This window comes from Scyliorhinus torazame, unplaced genomic scaffold (genome assembly GCF_047496885.1).
Source record: "Scyliorhinus torazame isolate Kashiwa2021f unplaced genomic scaffold, sScyTor2.1 scaffold_1173, whole genome shotgun sequence".
Taxonomy (NCBI): Eukaryota; Metazoa; Chordata; class Chondrichthyes; order Carcharhiniformes; family Scyliorhinidae; genus Scyliorhinus; species Scyliorhinus torazame.
In genome coordinates, this window is record NW_027308900.1 from 46,273 (window position 1) to 62,596 (window position 16,324).

The window sequence follows — 16,324 nt, forward strand, 5'->3', positions numbered from 1 at the left end:
GACCTTCCAAAATGCATTTCCTGAAAGTCATATCTTGACCTGACTGAGCAGAGAAGACCGAGGGGCGATCTGATCGAGGTGGACAAGATTATGAGGGGCATGGAGAGGGCGGATAGCTGTCCCCTTAGTTGAAGGGTCGGTTAAGAGGGGGACACTTGTTCAAGGGGCAGGAGGTTTGGGGGGGGGGGATTTGAGGAAAAACGTTTTTACCCAGATGGTGGTGAGGGTCTGGAACGCGCGGCCTGGGAAGGTGGTAGAGGCGGGATGTCTGGTACCTGGATCAGCACTTAGCACAAAGAACGACGCAGGTCATGACATTGAAGGCCATATGAGCCAAGTGGTGGAAAACGGAGCGGGGAAGGCAGTTCACGTGCAAACCCGATGGGCCTATCCTGCACGGTTTGATTCGGTGATATTAACGATTTGGGGCCATGATCGAGAAGACGACAATAATGGGCTGCGTTGAGTGGATCCTGAGAGGCGTGGAGGAAGTGAGGCACCTGGGAGTGAATGTCCTCAGATCCCTGAAGGAGGCAGAGCAGGTTGGCCAGATGCTTAAGACGACAGGCGGAATCCTTTTGACTGATTCGCCGTGGTATAGAGTAGAAGAGCAGGGAGGTAACACTGGAACTGTACAAAACATTAGTTAGACCGCCGCAGGGTAGAGAGTAAGTGCATTGGGGAAGGTTGTAAGGTTTTCGGGCAATTCGGCCCTTTTTTGGACTGTTCAAGAGTAAAATCCAGAGACTGGAACATAACCAAATTTGAGCTGGGTAGGTGTATGGATACTTACAAACCCCCCCCCCCCAGGAGCTACAAGGAAGGAGGAGCCGGACAACTAGATAAGATTAAACACAGACAAAGGGCATGGTAATACAAAGGGGCCTGCCTGCAAGCAGGACAATGGGATGGTCATAGCCCCCATGCAGATGTAAATGACTTGGCCTCCACCAGAGCGGAATCCAATCAACACCCCATCAACATAGTGAGGTGAGAAGAGCAGCGATCTCCGGAGCAGATGGAAGACTTTGAAAATCTTCACAAGGGAGCTTAACCTTGTTATCCCAAAAGGCAGACTGTCTGGGCTCAGTATATTGCGCTGGCAAAGCCCCGGAAAGATAAACGGTAGAAAAACCCGAGTTGGAGGCGGACCTGGGGGAGGTACTCCAATCTTGACAGAAGCCACCGGCAGGAACTCACTGGGTGGAGGGGGCGGAGTCAGCGCCAAATTCAAATCGGGACAGGTCTGCCTGGCTGGAAGGAGCGGACCTGCGAGGAGAACCCGGAAGCTAACAGCTCTGACCGGCTCAAAGGGGGCGGGACCAGCGGGAACTTTAAACTTGGACCGATTCAATGCAAATCGGGCTGGCTGAACACAGGAAAAAGCCAGGTAAAACAATATAAAAGGGGCTGTGTGTCGATTGAGGGTCTCTTGGCTTGACCTCTCCACCTTCGACCTGACCTCCCGCTCGAGCTGCAGCCCTGGACTGTAAGTACCCTGCAGCAGCTTGCGAAACTCCCGGGACTTTGATAGTGGTTGAGGCTTTGGGGCAGGGGACTTGATTTGTGTTTTGTGCCATTGCTAAAATTGTGTAACAATAAGATTTTACGTTGTGTCCGTTATAATACTTCCTGAATAGACTTAGTTTGTGTTAGAGTTTAAGATTTTATTATAATTTCTTCTGTTTGATGATTTTGACCTGGGTTTTGCAATAAACCTCGATTTGCTGATAATTGGAGTCGTTTAAATTCTTCAATCTCACACCAGCGATCTCTGACCAAGTCATTGTTAAGATATTCCTCACCTTAATTCCGGGGTCGAGAATCTGGGGTCATCTTGAACGATTCGAACCCGTTGACTCAGGACAGGCTGCTGGTTAGGTAATAAACAGCAGTGTCCTATTCTCTCTCTTGGGAAAGCTACTCCAGCGAAGTAGGAACCGGGTGGGTGTTGTACCACCGGCAAGAGAGACAATCACCTGGGCATTGGTGGGGGTCTGGATATCTGTGTGATATAAGCCTCAGGCTTCCGGTTAGGGATAAACGGCAGGCTTGATTCAGTGCTCTCTCCCGCGGAGGTGTCCCAGTGCGACATCCCCTGGCCTCTGAAGTTTCAGTGCCAGCTGGAGAGAGACACACACAAGATACTCAAACCCCAGATATCGGCCCAGTAGTGGAGTAGCAGAGATGGGAGTAGCAAAGATGGAACCCTCTACAGGGTGTAGAGGAGACTTGCAATGATGCTGTTACCCAGCACTGTGACACTGCAGCTTTGAGGAAAGACTAGAGAGGCTGGGACTATTCTCCTGGGAACAGAGGCTGCGGGCAGATTCGATCGAGATGTAGAAACATGTGAGGGGCCTGGATAGAGGGATGGCAAAGGCCGATTTACGTCAGCCAGAGGGCAGTGACTGGGGGCAGAGGTTTAACAAGATTGGGGAAAAGATTAGAGGGGAGATGAGGAAAATGTTTTTCACCCAGAGGGTTGTGGCAAGTCACGGCCTGAAAGGTGGGAGAAGCAGAAACCCTTCACCGCAAGTGCTGTAACTCCCAGGGCTACGGAACAACTGCTGGAGACCGCGATGAGGCCGGGGGTTAGCACTGGTACTGCGGCGCTGAAGGCCCTGGTTCGAATCCCGGCCCTGGGTCACTGTCCGTGTGGCATTTGCACATTCTCCCCATGTCTGCGTGGGTTTCATCTCCACAACCCAAAGATGTGCAGGTTAGGTGGAGACCACGCTAAATTGCCCCTTAATTGGGAAAAAAATAATTGGGTACTCTGAATATATTTTTGTCAAAGAGATCTAGGAGTACAGGTCCACAGGTCATTGAAAGGGGCAACACAGGTGGAGAAGGTAGTCAAGAAGGCATACGGCATGCTTGCCTTCATTGGCCGGGGCATTGAGTATAAGAATTGGCAAGTCATGTTGCAGCTGTATAGAACCTTAGTTAGGCCACACGGAGTATAGTGTTTAATTCTGGTCGCCACACTACCAGAAGGATGTGGAGGCTTTAGAGAGGGTGCAGAAGAGATTTACCAGAATGTTGCCTGGTATGGAGGGCATAAGCTATGAGGAGCGATTGAATAAACTCGGTTTGTTCTCACTGGAACGAAGGAGGTTGAGGGGCGACCTGATAGAGGTATACAAAATTATGAGGGGCATAGACAGAGTGGATAGTCAGAGGCTTTTCCCCAGGGTAGAGGGGACAATTACTAGGGGGCATAGGTTTAAGGTGAGAGGGGCAAGGTTTAGAGTAGATGTACGAGGCAAGTTTTTTACGCAGAGGGTAGTGGGTGCCTGGAACTCGCTACCGGAGGAGGGGGTGGAAGCAGGGACGATAGGGACATTTAAGGGGCATCTTGACAAATATATGAATAGGATGGGAATAGAAGGATACGGACCCAGGAAGTGTAGAAGATTGTAGTTTAGTCGGGCAGTATGGTCGGCACGGGCTTGGAGGGCCGAAGGGCCTGTTCCTGTGCTGTACATTTCTTTGTTCTTTGTTCTTTGGGGGCTCGTTTTCCAGCCGACGGGAATACGATGGGCAGAGTGACCTCGTTATGTGTTGTCGATTTTCTGTGTCTGGTGGTCCCGACGGAATCAGTGACAGAGAGCAAGGGCGGGACAGGTTAATGTAAACTCATCTGGCAAATATCTACCTGGATCAGTTCGCAAAACTTGTTCTTGGCATCAGTCGTGCTGTGGGCAACGCGTGCCTTATCTGGGATCTGGAGAGACAAAAGAGAATTCCACTGTCAAGAAAAATGGGAAATGGAAGACTGTGAAGCAGAGCAAGGGAAGAACGCGCGTGCGGGCAAGGGGGGAGAGCGAGAGCGGTCGGGCGGGCGAGGGGGGGAGAGCGAGAGCGGTCGGGCGAGGGAGAGCGAGAGCGGTCGGGCGGTCGGGCGGGGGAGAGCGAGAGCGGTCGGGCGGGCGAGGGGGGGGAGAGCGAGAGCGGTCGGGCGGGGGAGAGCGAGAGCGGTCGGGCGGGGGAGAGCGAGAGCGGTCGGGCGGGGGGAGAGCGAGAGCGGTCGGGCGGGCGAGGGGGGGAGAGCGAGAGCGGTCGGGCGGGCGAGGGGGGGGAGAGCGAGAGCGGTCGGGCGGGCGAGGGGGGGGGAGAGCGAGAGCGGTCGGGCGGGCGAGGGGGGGAGAGCGAGAGCGGTCGGGCGGGCGAGGGGGGGGAGAGCGAGAGCGGTCGGGCGGGCGAGGGGGGGAGAGCGAGAGCGGTCGGGCGGGCGAGGGGGGGAGAGCGAGAGCGGTAGGGCGGGCGAGGGGGGGAGAGCGAGAGCGGTTGGGCGGGCGAGGGGGGGAGAGCGAGAGCGGTCGGGCGGGCGAGGGGGGGAGAGCGAGAGCGGTCGGGCGGGCGAGGGGGGGAGAGCGAGAGCGGTCGGGCGGGCGAGGGGGGGAGAGCGAGAGCAGTCGGGCGGGCAAGGGGGGAGAGCGAGAGCGGTCGGGCGGGCGAGGGGGGGAGAGCGAGAGCGGTCGGGCGAGGGAGAGCGAGAGCGGTCGGGCGGTCGGGCGGGGGAGAGCGAGAGCGGTCGGGCGGGCGAGGGGGGGAGAGCGAGAGCGGTCGGGCGGGGGAGAGCGAGAGCGGTCGGGCGGGTGAGGGGGGGAGAGCGAGAGCGGTCGGGCGGGCGAGGGGGGGAGAGCGAGAGCGGTCGGGCGGGCGAGGGGGGGAGAGCGAGAGCGGTCGGGCGGGCGAGGGGGGGGGAGAGCGAGAGCGGTCGGGCGGGCGAGGGGGGGAGAGCGAGAGCGGTCGGGCGGGCGAGGGGGGGAGAGCGAGAGCGGTCGGGCGGGCGAGGGGGGGAGAGCGAGAGCGGTCGGGCGGGCGAGGGGGGGAGAGCGAGAGCGGTAGGGCGGGCGAGGGGGGGAGAGCGAGAGCGGTAGGGCGGGCGAGGGGGGGAGAGCGAGAGCGGTCGGGCGGGCGAGGGGGGGGAGAGCGAGAGCGGTCGGGCGGGCGAGGGGGGGGAGAGCGAGAGCGGTCGGGCGGGCGAGGGGGGGAGAGCGAGAGCGGTCGGGCGAGGGAGAGCGAGAGCGGTCGGGCGGTCGGGCGGGGGAGAGCGAGAGCGGTCGGGCGGGCGAGGGGGGGAGAGTGAGAGCGGTCGGGCGGGGGAGAGTGAGAGCGGTCGGGCGGGGGAGAGCGAGAGCGGTCGGGCGGGCGAGGGGGGGAGAGCGAGAGCGGTCGGGCGGGCGAGGGGGGGAGAGCGAGAGCGGTCGGGCGGGCGAGGGGGGGAGAGCGAGAGCGGTCGGGCGGGCGAGGGGGGGAGAGCGAGAGCGGTCGGGCGGGCGAGGGGGGAGAGCGAGAGCGGTCGGGCGGGCGAGGGGGGGAGAGCGAGAGCGGTCGGGCGGGCGAGGGGGGGAGAGCGAGAGCGGTCGGGCGGGCGAGGGGGGGAGAGCGAGAGCGGTCGGGCGGGCGAGGGGGGGAGAGCGAGAGCGGTCGGGCGGGCGAGGGGGGGGAGAGCGAGAGCGGTCGGGCGGGCGAGGGGGGGAGAGCGAGAGCGGTCGGGCGGGCGAGGGGGGGAGAGCGAGAGCGGTCGGGCGGGCGAGGGGGGGAGAGCGAGAGCGGTCGGGCGGGCGAGGGGGGGAGAGCGAGAGCGGTCGGGCGGGCGAGGGGGGGAGAGCGAGAGCGGTCGGGCGGGCGAGGGGGGGAGAGCGAGAGCGGTCGGGCGGGCGAGGGGGGGGAGAGCGAGAGCGGTCGGGCGGGCGAGGGGGGGGAGAGCGAGAGCGGTCGGGCGGGCGAGGGGGGGAGAGCGAGAGCGGTCGGGCGGGCGAGGGGGGGAGAGCGAGAGCGGTCGGGCGGGCGAGGGGGGGAGAGCGAGAGCGGTCGGGCGGGCGAGGGGGGGAGAGCGAGAGCGGTCGGGCGGGCGAGGGGGGGAGAGCGAGAGCGGTCGGGCGGGCGAGGGGGGGAGAGCGAGAGCGGTCGGGCGGGCGAGGGGGAGAGCGAGAGCGGTCGGGCGGGCGAGGGGGGGGGAGAGCGAGAGCGGTCGGGCGGGCGAGGGGGGGGGGAGCGAGAGCGGTCGGGCGGGCGAGGGGGGGAGAGCGAGAGCGGTCGGGCGGGCGAGGGGGGGAGAGCGAGAGCGGTCGGGCGGGCGAGGGGGGGAGAGCGAGAGCGGTCGGGCGGGCGAGGGGGGGAGAGCGAGAGCGGTCGGGCGGGCGAGGGGGGGAGAGCGAGAGCGGTCGGGCGGGCGAGGGGGGGGGGAGAGCGAGAGCGGTCGGGCGGGCGAGGGGGGGGAGAGCGAGAGCGGTCGGGCGGGCGTGGGGGGGGAGAGCGAGTGCGGTCGGGCGGGCGAGGGGGGGAGAGCGAGAGCGGTCGGGCGGGCGAGGGGGGGAGAGCGAGAGCGGTCGGGCGGGCGAGGGGGGGAGAGCGAGAGCGGTCGGGCGGGCGAGGGGGGGAGAGCGAGAGCGGTCGGGCGGGCGAGGGGGGGAGAGCGAGAGCGGTCGGGCGGGCGAGGGGGGGAGAGCGAGAGCGGTCGGGCGGGCGAGGGGGGGGAGCGAGAGCGGTCGGGCGGGCGAGGGGGGGAGAGCGAGAGCGGTCGGGCGGGCGAGGGGGGGGGAGAGCGAGAGCGGTCGGGCGTGCGAGGTGGGGAGAGCGAGAGCGGTCGGGCGGGCGAGGGGGGGAGAGCGAGAGCGGTCGGGCGGGCGAGGGGGGGAGAGCGGGAGCGGTCGGGCGGGCGAGGGGGGGAGAGCGAGAGCGGGCGGGCGAGGGGGGAGAGCGCTGTCGGGCGAGGGGGGAGAGCGCGGTCGGGCGAGGGGGGAGAGCGCGGTCGGGCGAGGGGGGAGAGCGCGGTCGGGCGAGGGGGGAGAGCGCGGTCGGGCGAGGGGGGAGAGCGCGGTCGGGCGAGGGGGGAGAGCGCGGTCGGGCGAGGGGGGGAGAGCGCGGTCGGGCGAGGGGAGAGAGCGCGGTCGGGCGAGGGGGGAGAGCGCGGTCGGGCGAGGGGGGAGAGCGCGGTCGGGCGAGGGGGGAGAGCGCGGTCGGGCGAGGGGGGGAGAGCGCGGTCGGGCGAGGGGGGAGAGCGCGGTCGGGCGAGGGGGGAGAGCGCGGTCGGGCGAGGGGGGAGAGCGCGGTCGGGCGAGGGGGGAGAGCGCGGTCGGGCGAGGGGGGAGAGCGCGGTCGGGCGAGGGGGGAGAGCGCGGTCGGGCGAGGGGGGAGAGCGCGGTCGGGCGAGGGGGGAGAGCGCGGTCGGGCGAGGGGGGAGAGCGCGGTCGGGCGAGGGGGGAGAGCGCGGTCGGGCGAGGGGGGAGAGCGCGGTCGGGCGAGGGGGGAGAGCGCGGTCGGGCGAGGGGGGAGAGCGCGGTCGGGCGAGGGGGGAGAGCGCGGTCGGGCGAGGGGGGAGAGCGCGGTCGGGCGAGGGGGGAGAGCGCGGTCGGGCGAGGGGGGGAGAGCGCGGTCGGGCGAGGGGGGAGAGCGCGGTCGGGCGAGGGGGGAGAGCGCGGTCGGGCGAGGGGGGAGAGCGCGGTCGGGCGAGGGGGGAGAGCGCGGTCGGGCGAGGGGGGAGAGCGCGGTCGGGCGAGGGGGGAGAGCGCGGGCGGGCGAGGGGGGAGAGCGCGGGCGGGCGAGGGGGGAGAGCGCGGGCGGGCGAGGGGGGGAGAGCGCGGGCGGGCGAGGGGGGAGAGCGCGGGCGGGCGAGGGGGGAGAGCGCGGCGGGCGAGGGGGGAGAGCGCGGGCGGGCGAGGGGGGAGAGCGCGGGCGGGCGAGGGGGGAGAGCGCGGGCGGGCGAGGGGGGAGAGCGCGGGCGGGCGAGGGGGGAGAGCGCGGGCGGGCGAGGGGGGAGAGCGCGGGCGGGCGAGGGGGGGAGAGCGCGGGCGGGCGAGGGGGGAGAGCGCGGGCGGGCGAGGGGGGAGAGCGCGGGCGGGCGAGGGGGGAGAGCGCGGGCGGGCGAGGGGGGAGAGCGCGGGCGGGCGAGGGGGGAGTGCGCGGGCGGGCGAGGGGGGAGAGCGCGGGCGGGCGAGGGGGGAGAGCGCGGGCGGGCGAGGGGGGAGAGCGCGGGCGGGCGAGGGGGGAGAGCGCGGGCGGGCGAGGGGGGAGAGCGCGGGCGGGCGAGGGGGGAGAGCGCGGGCGGGCGAGGGGGGAGAGCGCGGGCGGGCGAGGGGGGAGAGCGCGGGCGGGCGAGGGGGGAGAGCGCGGGCGGGCGAGGGGGGAGAGCGCGGGCGGGCGAGGGGGGAGAGCGCGGGCGGGCGAGGGGGGAGAGCGCGGGCGGGCGAGGGGGGAGAGCGCGGGCGGGCGAGGGGGGAGAGCGCGGGCGGGCGAGGGGGGAGAGCGCGGGCGGGCGAGGGGGGAGAGCGCGGGCGGGCGAGGGGGGAGAGCGCGGGCGGGCGAGGGGGAAGAGCGCGGGCGGGCGAGGGGGGAGAGCGCGGGCGGGCGAGGGGGGAGAGCGCGGGCGGGCGAGGGGGGAGAGCGCGGGCGGGCGAGGGGGGAGAGCGCGGGCGGGCGAGGGGGGAGAGCGCGGGCGGGCGAGGGGGGAGAGCGCGGGCGGGCGAGGGGGGAGAGCGCGGGCGGGCGAGGGGGGAGAGCGCGGGCGGGCGAGGGGGGAGAGCGCGGGCGGGCGAGGGGGGAGAGCGCGGGCGGGCGAGGGGGGAGAGCGCGGGCGGGCGAGGGGGGAGAGCGCGGGCGGGCGAGGGGGGAGAGCGCGGGCGGGCGAGGGGGGAGAGCGCGGGCGGGCGAGGGGGGAGAGCGCGGGCGGGCGAGGGGGGAGAGCGCGGGCGGGCGAGGGGGGAGCGCACGCGGGCGAAGGGGGAGACGCACGCGGGCGAGGGGGGAGTGCGCACGCGGGCGAGGGGGGAGAGCGCACGCGGGCGAGGGGGAGAGCGCACGCGGGCGAGGGGGAGAGCGCGCGGGGGCGAGGGGGGGGAAGAGCGCGCGGGGGCGAGGGGGGGGGGAGGGGGGGGGAGAGCGCGCGGGGGCGAGGGGGGGGAAGAGCGCGCGGGGGCGAGGGGGGGGAAGAGCGCGCGGGGGCGAGGGGGGGGGGAAGAGCGCGCGCGGGCGAGGGGGGGGGAGAGCGCGCGCGGGCGAGGGGGGGGAGAGCGCGCGCGGGCGAGGGGGGGGAGAGCGCGCGCGGGCGAGGGGGGAGAGCGCGCGCGGGCGAGGGGGGAGAGCGCGCGCGGGCGAGGGGGGGGGGGGGGGGGGGGGGAGATAATCACCTCCCACAGTTTGAGGCACTCCTTCCGGATCTCTGCCTGACGCGTCTCATTCAGATTTCTAAATAAAATAAGCAGAGGGAGAAGTGTTAGGGCAGTAATATACACACACATGCAACAGCAGTGAAACTACCCTGGCTACTTAACCATTAACTAACAAACTAAAAATTGAGGAAAATTCGAAGTTGTTTTCTGAGTACATTAAGGGTAAAAGGAGAACGAGAGTCGGGCCCATTAAGGAGCACAGGCGTAGTGTGTGTGTGGAGCCGGGGGATTCTAAATGAATACTTTGTGTCAGTGTGCACTCGTGAGAGGGACGGCGTGGGTATAGAAATCAGGGAGAGGGACTGTAATAAGATTAAAGAGTTTAACACAGACAGAGAGGAGATTCTGCGTGATCTGGCAGGGTTAAAGGTAGACAAATCTCCAGGCCCAGATGAAATGTGTCCCAGGCTGTTGAGTGAGGCAAGGGAGGAAATAGCAGGGGCGTTGGCAATAACTTTCAATCCCTCTGTGGCCACAGGAGGGGTGCCGGAGCACTGGAGGATAGTCAACGTGGTTCCATTATTCAAGAAGGGAAGAAGAGATAAACCAGGAATCTACAGACCAGTCAGTCTGACCTCAGTGGTGGGGAAACTTTCGGAAGTGATTCCGAGAGACAGGATTAATCTGCATTCGGAGGGGCCGGGATTAATCAGGAACAGTCAGCGTGGAATTGTTAACGGGAGGTCATGTCTGAGCAACTTGCTTGAATTTTTCCGAAGGTGACCAGTTGTGTAGATGGTGGAAATGAATTTGACCTAGACTACTTGGACTTCAGCAAGGCTTTTGATAAGGTTCCCCATGGGAGACTGTTGTTTAACAGCGCCAGGGTCCCAGGTTCGATTCCTGGCTTGGGTCACTGTCTGGGCGGAGTCTGCACGTTCTCCCCGTGTCTGTGTGGGTTTCCTCCGGGTGTTCCGGTTTCCTCCAACAAGTCCCGAAAGACGTGCTGTTGGTGAATTGGACATTCTGAATTCTCCCTCAGTGACCTGAACAGGTGCCGGAATGTGGCGACTAGGGGCTTTTCACAGTAACTTCATTGCAGTGTTAATGTAAGCCTACTTGTGACAATAAAGATTATTGGTATTATTTTATCAAATGCCTTCTGGAAATCCATACAAATAACATGGACATTCCCCTGTCCACTACCTTCGTCACCTCTTCAAAACATTCAATAAGGTTCGTCAGCACTTTCCCTTCACAAATCCATGCTGGCTCGCCCTGATAGATCAAAATATTCCGAGGTGTTCAGTTAACCCATCCCGGACGGATTATGGACTCCAGCAGTTTCATCACCACTTATGTTAGGTGGACCGCTCTGTAATCCCCTGCTTTCCCCCTTCTTAAACACTGGAGTGACATGTGAGGTTTTTCAATTCACAGGGACTATTCCTGATTCGAGGGAACTCTGGATGATTATAGTTAGGGCATCTGCAATGTGCTCCCCAACATCAACAAAGAACAAAGTACAGCACAGACGCAGGCCCTTCGGCCCTCCAAGCCGGTGCCGACCATGCTGCCCGACTAAACTAAAATCTTCTACACTTCCTGGGTCCGTATCTCTCTATTCCCATCCTATTCATGTATTTGTCAAGATGCCCCTGAAACGTCAGTATCGTCCCTGCTTCCACCACCTCCTCTGGTAGCGAGTTCAGGCACCCACTGCCCTCTGTGTAAAAAAAACTTGCCTCGTACATCTCCTCTAAACCTTGCCCCCCCGCACCTTAAACCTATGCCCCCCCAGTAATTGACCCCTCTACCCTGGGGAAAAGCCTCTGACTATCCACTCTGTCTATGCCCCTCATAATTTTGTAGACCTCTATCAGGTCGCCCCTCAACCTCCTTCGCTCCAGTGAGAACAAACAGAGTTGGATTGGACTGGATTTGTTTATTGTCACGTGTACCGAGGTACAGTGAAAAGTATTTTCCTGCGAGCAGCTCAACAGATCATTAAATACATGAGAAAAGAAAAGAAAATACATAATAGGGCAACACAACATATACAATGTAACTACATAAACACCGGCATCGGATGAAGCATACAGGGTGTAGTGTTAATGAGGTCAGTCCATAAGGGGGTCATTTAGGACTCTGGTGACAGTGGGGAAGAACCTGTTTTTGAGTCTGTTCGTGCGTGTTCTCAGACTTCTGTATCTCCTGCCCGATGGAAGAAGTTGGAAGAGTGAGTAAGCCGGGTGGGAGGGATCTTTGATTGTGCTGCCCGCTTTCCCCAGGCAGCGGGAGGTTTAGATGGAGTCAATGGATGGGAGGCAGGTTTACGTGATGGACTGGGCGGTGTTCACGACTCTCTGAAGTTTCTTGTGGTCCTGGGCCGAGCAGCTGCCATACCAGGCTGTGATGCAGCCCGATAGGATGCTTTCTATGGTGCATCCGTAAAAGTTGGTAAGAGTCAATGTGGACATGCCGAATTTCCTTAGTTTCCTGAGGAAGTATAGGCGCTGTTGTGCTTTCTTGGTGGTAGCGTCGACATGGGTGGACCAGGACAGGTTTTTGGAGATGTGCACCCCTAGGAATTTGAAACCGCTAACCATCTCCACCTCGGCCCCGTTGATGCTGACAGGGGTGTGGACAGTACTTTGCTTCCTGAAGTCAATGACCAGCTCTTTAGTTTTGCTGGCATTGAGGGAGAGATTGTTGTCGCTACACCACTCCACTAGATTCTCTATCTCCCTCCTGTATTCGGACTCATCGTTATTCGAGATCCGGCCCACTATGGTGGTATCGCCAGCAAACTTGTAAATGGAGTTGGAACCAAGTTTTGCCACGCAGTCGTGTGTGTACAGGGAGTAGAGTAGGGGGCTAAGTACGCAGCCTTGCGGGGTGCCGGTATTGAGGACTATTGTGGAGGAGGTGTTGTTGTTCAATCTTACTGATTGTGGTCTGTGGGTCAGAAAGTCGAGGATCCATTTGCAGAGTGAGGAGCCAAGTGAGGGGCAGCACGGTAGCCTTGTGGATAGCACAATTGCTTCACAGCTCCAGGGTCCCAGGTTCGATTCCAGCTTGGGTCACTGTCTGTGCGGAGTCTGCACATCCTCCCCGTGTGTGCGTGGGTTTCCTCCGGGTGCTCCGGTTTCCTCCCACAGTCCAAAGATGTGCAGGTTAGGTGGATTGGCCATGATAAATTGCCCTTAGCATCCAAAATTGCCTTTAGTGTTGGGTGGGGTTACTGGGTTATGGGGATAGGGTGGCGGTGTTGGCCTTGGGTAGGGTGCTCTTTCCAAGAGCCGGTGCAGACTCGATGGGCCGAATGGCCTCCTTCTGCACTGTAAATTCTATGATTCTATGATAAGTCCTAGGTTTTGGAGCTTTGATATGAGCTTGACTGGGATTATGGTGTTGAAGGCGGAGCTGTAGTCAATAAATAGGAGTCTAATGTAGGAGTCCTTGTTTTCGAGGGATGAGTGTAGGGCCAGGGAAATGGTGTCTGATGTGGACCGGTTGCAGCGGTATGCAAATTGCAGTGGATCAAGGCGTTCTGGGAGTATGGAGGTGATGCGCTTCATGATCAACCTCTCGAAGCACTTCATTACGACTGATGTTGAGGCCACTGGATGGTAGTCATTGAGGCACGTTGCCTGGTTCTTCTTTGGTACCGGTATGATGGTGGTCTTCTTGAAGCAGGTGGGGACCTCGGAGTGGAGTAGGGACAGGCTAAAGATGTCCACGAATATCTCTGCCAGCTGGTCCGCGCAGGCTCTGAGTGCACGACCAGGGATCCCGTCTGGGCCCGTCGCCTTCCGAGGGTTCACTTTCAGGAAGGCCAATCTGACTTCGGAAGCTGTGATGGTGGGTATGGGTGAATTATGGGCTGCTGGGGCACTCGACAGCGGATTGTTGGTTACCTGATCGAACCGAGCATAGAATGCATTGAGTTCATCGGGGAGGGGTGCGCTGCTGCCAGAGATACTGTTCGGCTTCGCTTTGTAGCCCGTTATGTTGTTTAGTCCTTGCCACAACCGCCGAGAGTCTGTCTGTGACTCTAGCTTGGTTTGATATTCTCTCTTGGCATTCCGGATGGCTTTGCGGAGGTCGTACCTGGATTTTTTGTATAGGTCAGGGTCGTCTGCCTTGAACGCCTCAGACCTGTCCTTCAGTAGGGAGTCAATCTCACGGTTCAGCCATGGTTTCCGGTTGGGGAACGCACGTACTGCTTTCTTTGGCACGCAGTCGTCCACACATTTGCTGATGAAGTCTGTGACGGGGGCGGCACACTCATTTAAGTTGGTCGCTGAGTTCTTAAATATGGACCAGTCCACTGTCTCTAAGCAGTCACGTAGGAGCTCTTCTGTCTCCTCGGACCAGCACTGCACAACCTTCTTAGCTGGATTCTCCCGCTTGAGTTCCTGCTTGTATGCCGGGAGAAGGAGCACCGTCTTATGGTCTGATTTCCCAAAGTGCGGTCGGGGGATGGAACGGTAGGCGCCCTTGATTTTTGAGTAGCAGTGGTCAAGAGTGTTGTTGCCTCTGGTGGGACAGGAGATGTGCTGGTGGAACTTTGGCAGTACTCTCTTGAGGTTGGCCTTGTTGAAGTCTCCGGCCACGATGAACAAGGCCTCCGGGTGTTCTGTTTCGTAGTTGATTATTACTGTGTATTGTTCGTCCAGCGCCTTCCTCACTACTGCCTGGGGTGGGATGTAGACCGCTGTGATAATGGCTGAAGTGAACTCACGTGGAAGATAATATGGGCGGCACTTCATGGTCAGGTATTCCAGGTCCGGGGAGCAGTCGGTCGCCAGAGTCGCCACATCCAAGCACCAGGCGGAGTTGATGAGGAGGCAAACCCCTCCACCCTTCACTTTGCCTGATGATGCCGTGCGGTCCGCCCGGTGAATTGAGAAGCCTTCATGTTGTACGGCACAGTCCGGTGAGGCGGGGGTGAGCCATGTCTCTGTGAAACAGAGCACACAGCAGTCTCTTACTTCCCTCTGAGAGGTACGCCTGCGTTAAGTTCATCCAGCTTGTTTATTCAACCGCTCCTCATAGCTAATGCCCTCCATACCAGGCAACATTCTGGTAAATCTCTTCTGCACCCTCTCTAAAGCCTCCACATCCTTCTGGTAGTGTGGCAACCAGAATTGAACACTATACTCCAAGTGTGGCCTAACTAAGGTTCTATACAGCTGCAACATGACTTGCCAATTCTTATACTCAATGCCCCGGCCAATGAAGGCAAGCATGCCGTATGCCTTCTTGACTACCTTCTCGACCTGTGTTGCCCCTTTCAATGACCTGTGGACCTGTACACCTAGATCTCTCTGACTGTCAATACTCTTGAGGGTTCTACCATTCACTGTATATTCCCTACCTGTATTAGACCTTCCAAAATGCATTACCTCACATTTGTCCAGATTAAACTCCATCTGCCATCTCTCCGCCCAAGTCTCCAAACGATCTAAATCCTGCTGTATCCTCTGACAGTCCTCATCGCTATCCGCAATTCCACCAACCTTTGTGTCGTCTGCAAACTTACTAATCAGACCAGTTACATTTTCCTCCAAATCATTTATATATACTACAAAGAGCAAAGGTCCCAGCACTGATCCCTGTGGAACACCACTGGTCACAGCCCTCCAATTAGAAAAGCATCCTTCCATTGCTACTCTCTGCCTTCTATGACCTAGCCAGTTCTGTATCCAACTTGCCAGCTCACCCCTGATCCCGTGTGACTTCACCTTTTGTACCAGTCTACCATGAGGGACCTTGTCAAAGGCTTGACTGCAGTCCATGTAGACAACATCCACTACCCTTCCCTCATCAATCACCTTCGTCACTTTCTCGAAAAACCCAATCAAGTTAGTGAGACACGAACTCTCCTTAGAAAACCGTGTTGCCTCTCACTAACACGTCCATTTATTTCCAAGTGGGAGTAAATCCTGTTTCGAAGAATTCTCTCCAGTAATTTCCCTATCACTGACGTAAAGCTCACCAGCCTGTAATTCCCTAGATTATCCTTGCTACCCTTCTTAAACAAAGGAACAACATTGGCTATTCTCCAGTCCTCCGGGACATCACCTGTAGCCAGTGAGAATACAAAGATTTCGGTCAAGGCCACAGCAATTTCCTCCCTTGCCTCTCAGTATTCTGGGGTAAATCCCATCAGGCCCTGGGGACTTATCTCCTTAAATGTTTCTCAAGACCCCCAATACCTCCACCTTTTGGATCTGAATGTGACCCAGACGATCTACACTCGCATCCCCAGACTCATCATCCATCAGGTCCTGCTCTTTGATGAATTCTGATGCAAAGTACCTCGCCCATTTCCTTTGGTTACACGCATAGGTTCCCTCCTCTGTCCTCGAGTGGGCCAACCCACTCCCTGGTACCCTCTTTGGATGAGAATGTAGGAGGCTTGGTTAGTAAGTTAGCCGATGACACCAAGATTGGTGGCATAGTGGACAGTGAAGAAGGTTCTATAAGATTGCAACAGGATCTTGACCAATTGGGCCAGTGGGCAGATGAATGGCAGATGGAGTTTAATTTGGATAAATGTGAGGTGATGCATTTTGGTCGATCGAATCGGGGCAGGACCTACTCAGTTAATGGTAGAGAGTTGGGGAGAGTTACAGAACAAAGAGATCTAGGGGTACAGGTTCATAGCTCCTTGAAGGTGGAGTCGCAGGTGAACAGGGTGGTGAAGGAGGCATTCAGCATGTTCGGTTTTATTGGTCAGAGTATTGAATACAGGAGTTGGGACGTCTTGTTGAAGTTGTACCAGTCATTGCTAAGACCACACATGGAATACTGTGTTCAGTTCTGGTCACCCTGTTATAGGAAGGATATTGTTAAACTAGAAAGAGTGCAGAAGAGATTAACGAGGATGCTACCAGGACTTGATGGTCTGAGTTATAAGGAGAGGCTGGATAGACTGGGACTTTTTTCCCTGGAGCGTAGGAGGCTTAGGGGTGATCTTATCGAGGTCTATAAAATAATGAGGGGCACAGATAAGGGAGATAGTCAACATCTTGTCCCAAAGGTAGAGGATTCTAGAACTAGAGGGCAGAGGTTTAAGGTGAGAGGGGAGAGATACAAAAGAGACCAGAGGGGACATTTCTTCACACAGAGGGTGGTGAGTGTCTGGAACGAGCTGCCAGAGGCAGTGGTAGAGGCGGGTACAATTTTGTCTT

At 60.5% G+C, this 16,324-nt stretch overlaps 1 protein-coding gene across 1 annotated transcript in view; it reads right to left on the reverse strand.

Moving 5' to 3' along the window:
- Positions 1-9,198, reverse strand: part of LOC140407110 (cap-specific mRNA (nucleoside-2'-O-)-methyltransferase 1-like) — a gene marked incomplete at both ends in the record, with an annotated part of 50,187 nt that extends 40,989 nt beyond the window's left edge. Inside the window, 2 exons of the mRNA XM_072494827.1 lie at positions 3,662-3,730; positions 9,141-9,198. Of these exons, the coding sequence (XP_072350928.1) occupies positions 3,662-3,730; positions 9,141-9,198 (127 nt within the window). The remainder of the gene's footprint in view (positions 1-3,661; positions 3,731-9,140) is intronic.
- Between the last annotated feature and the right edge of the window lie 7,126 nt (positions 9,199-16,324).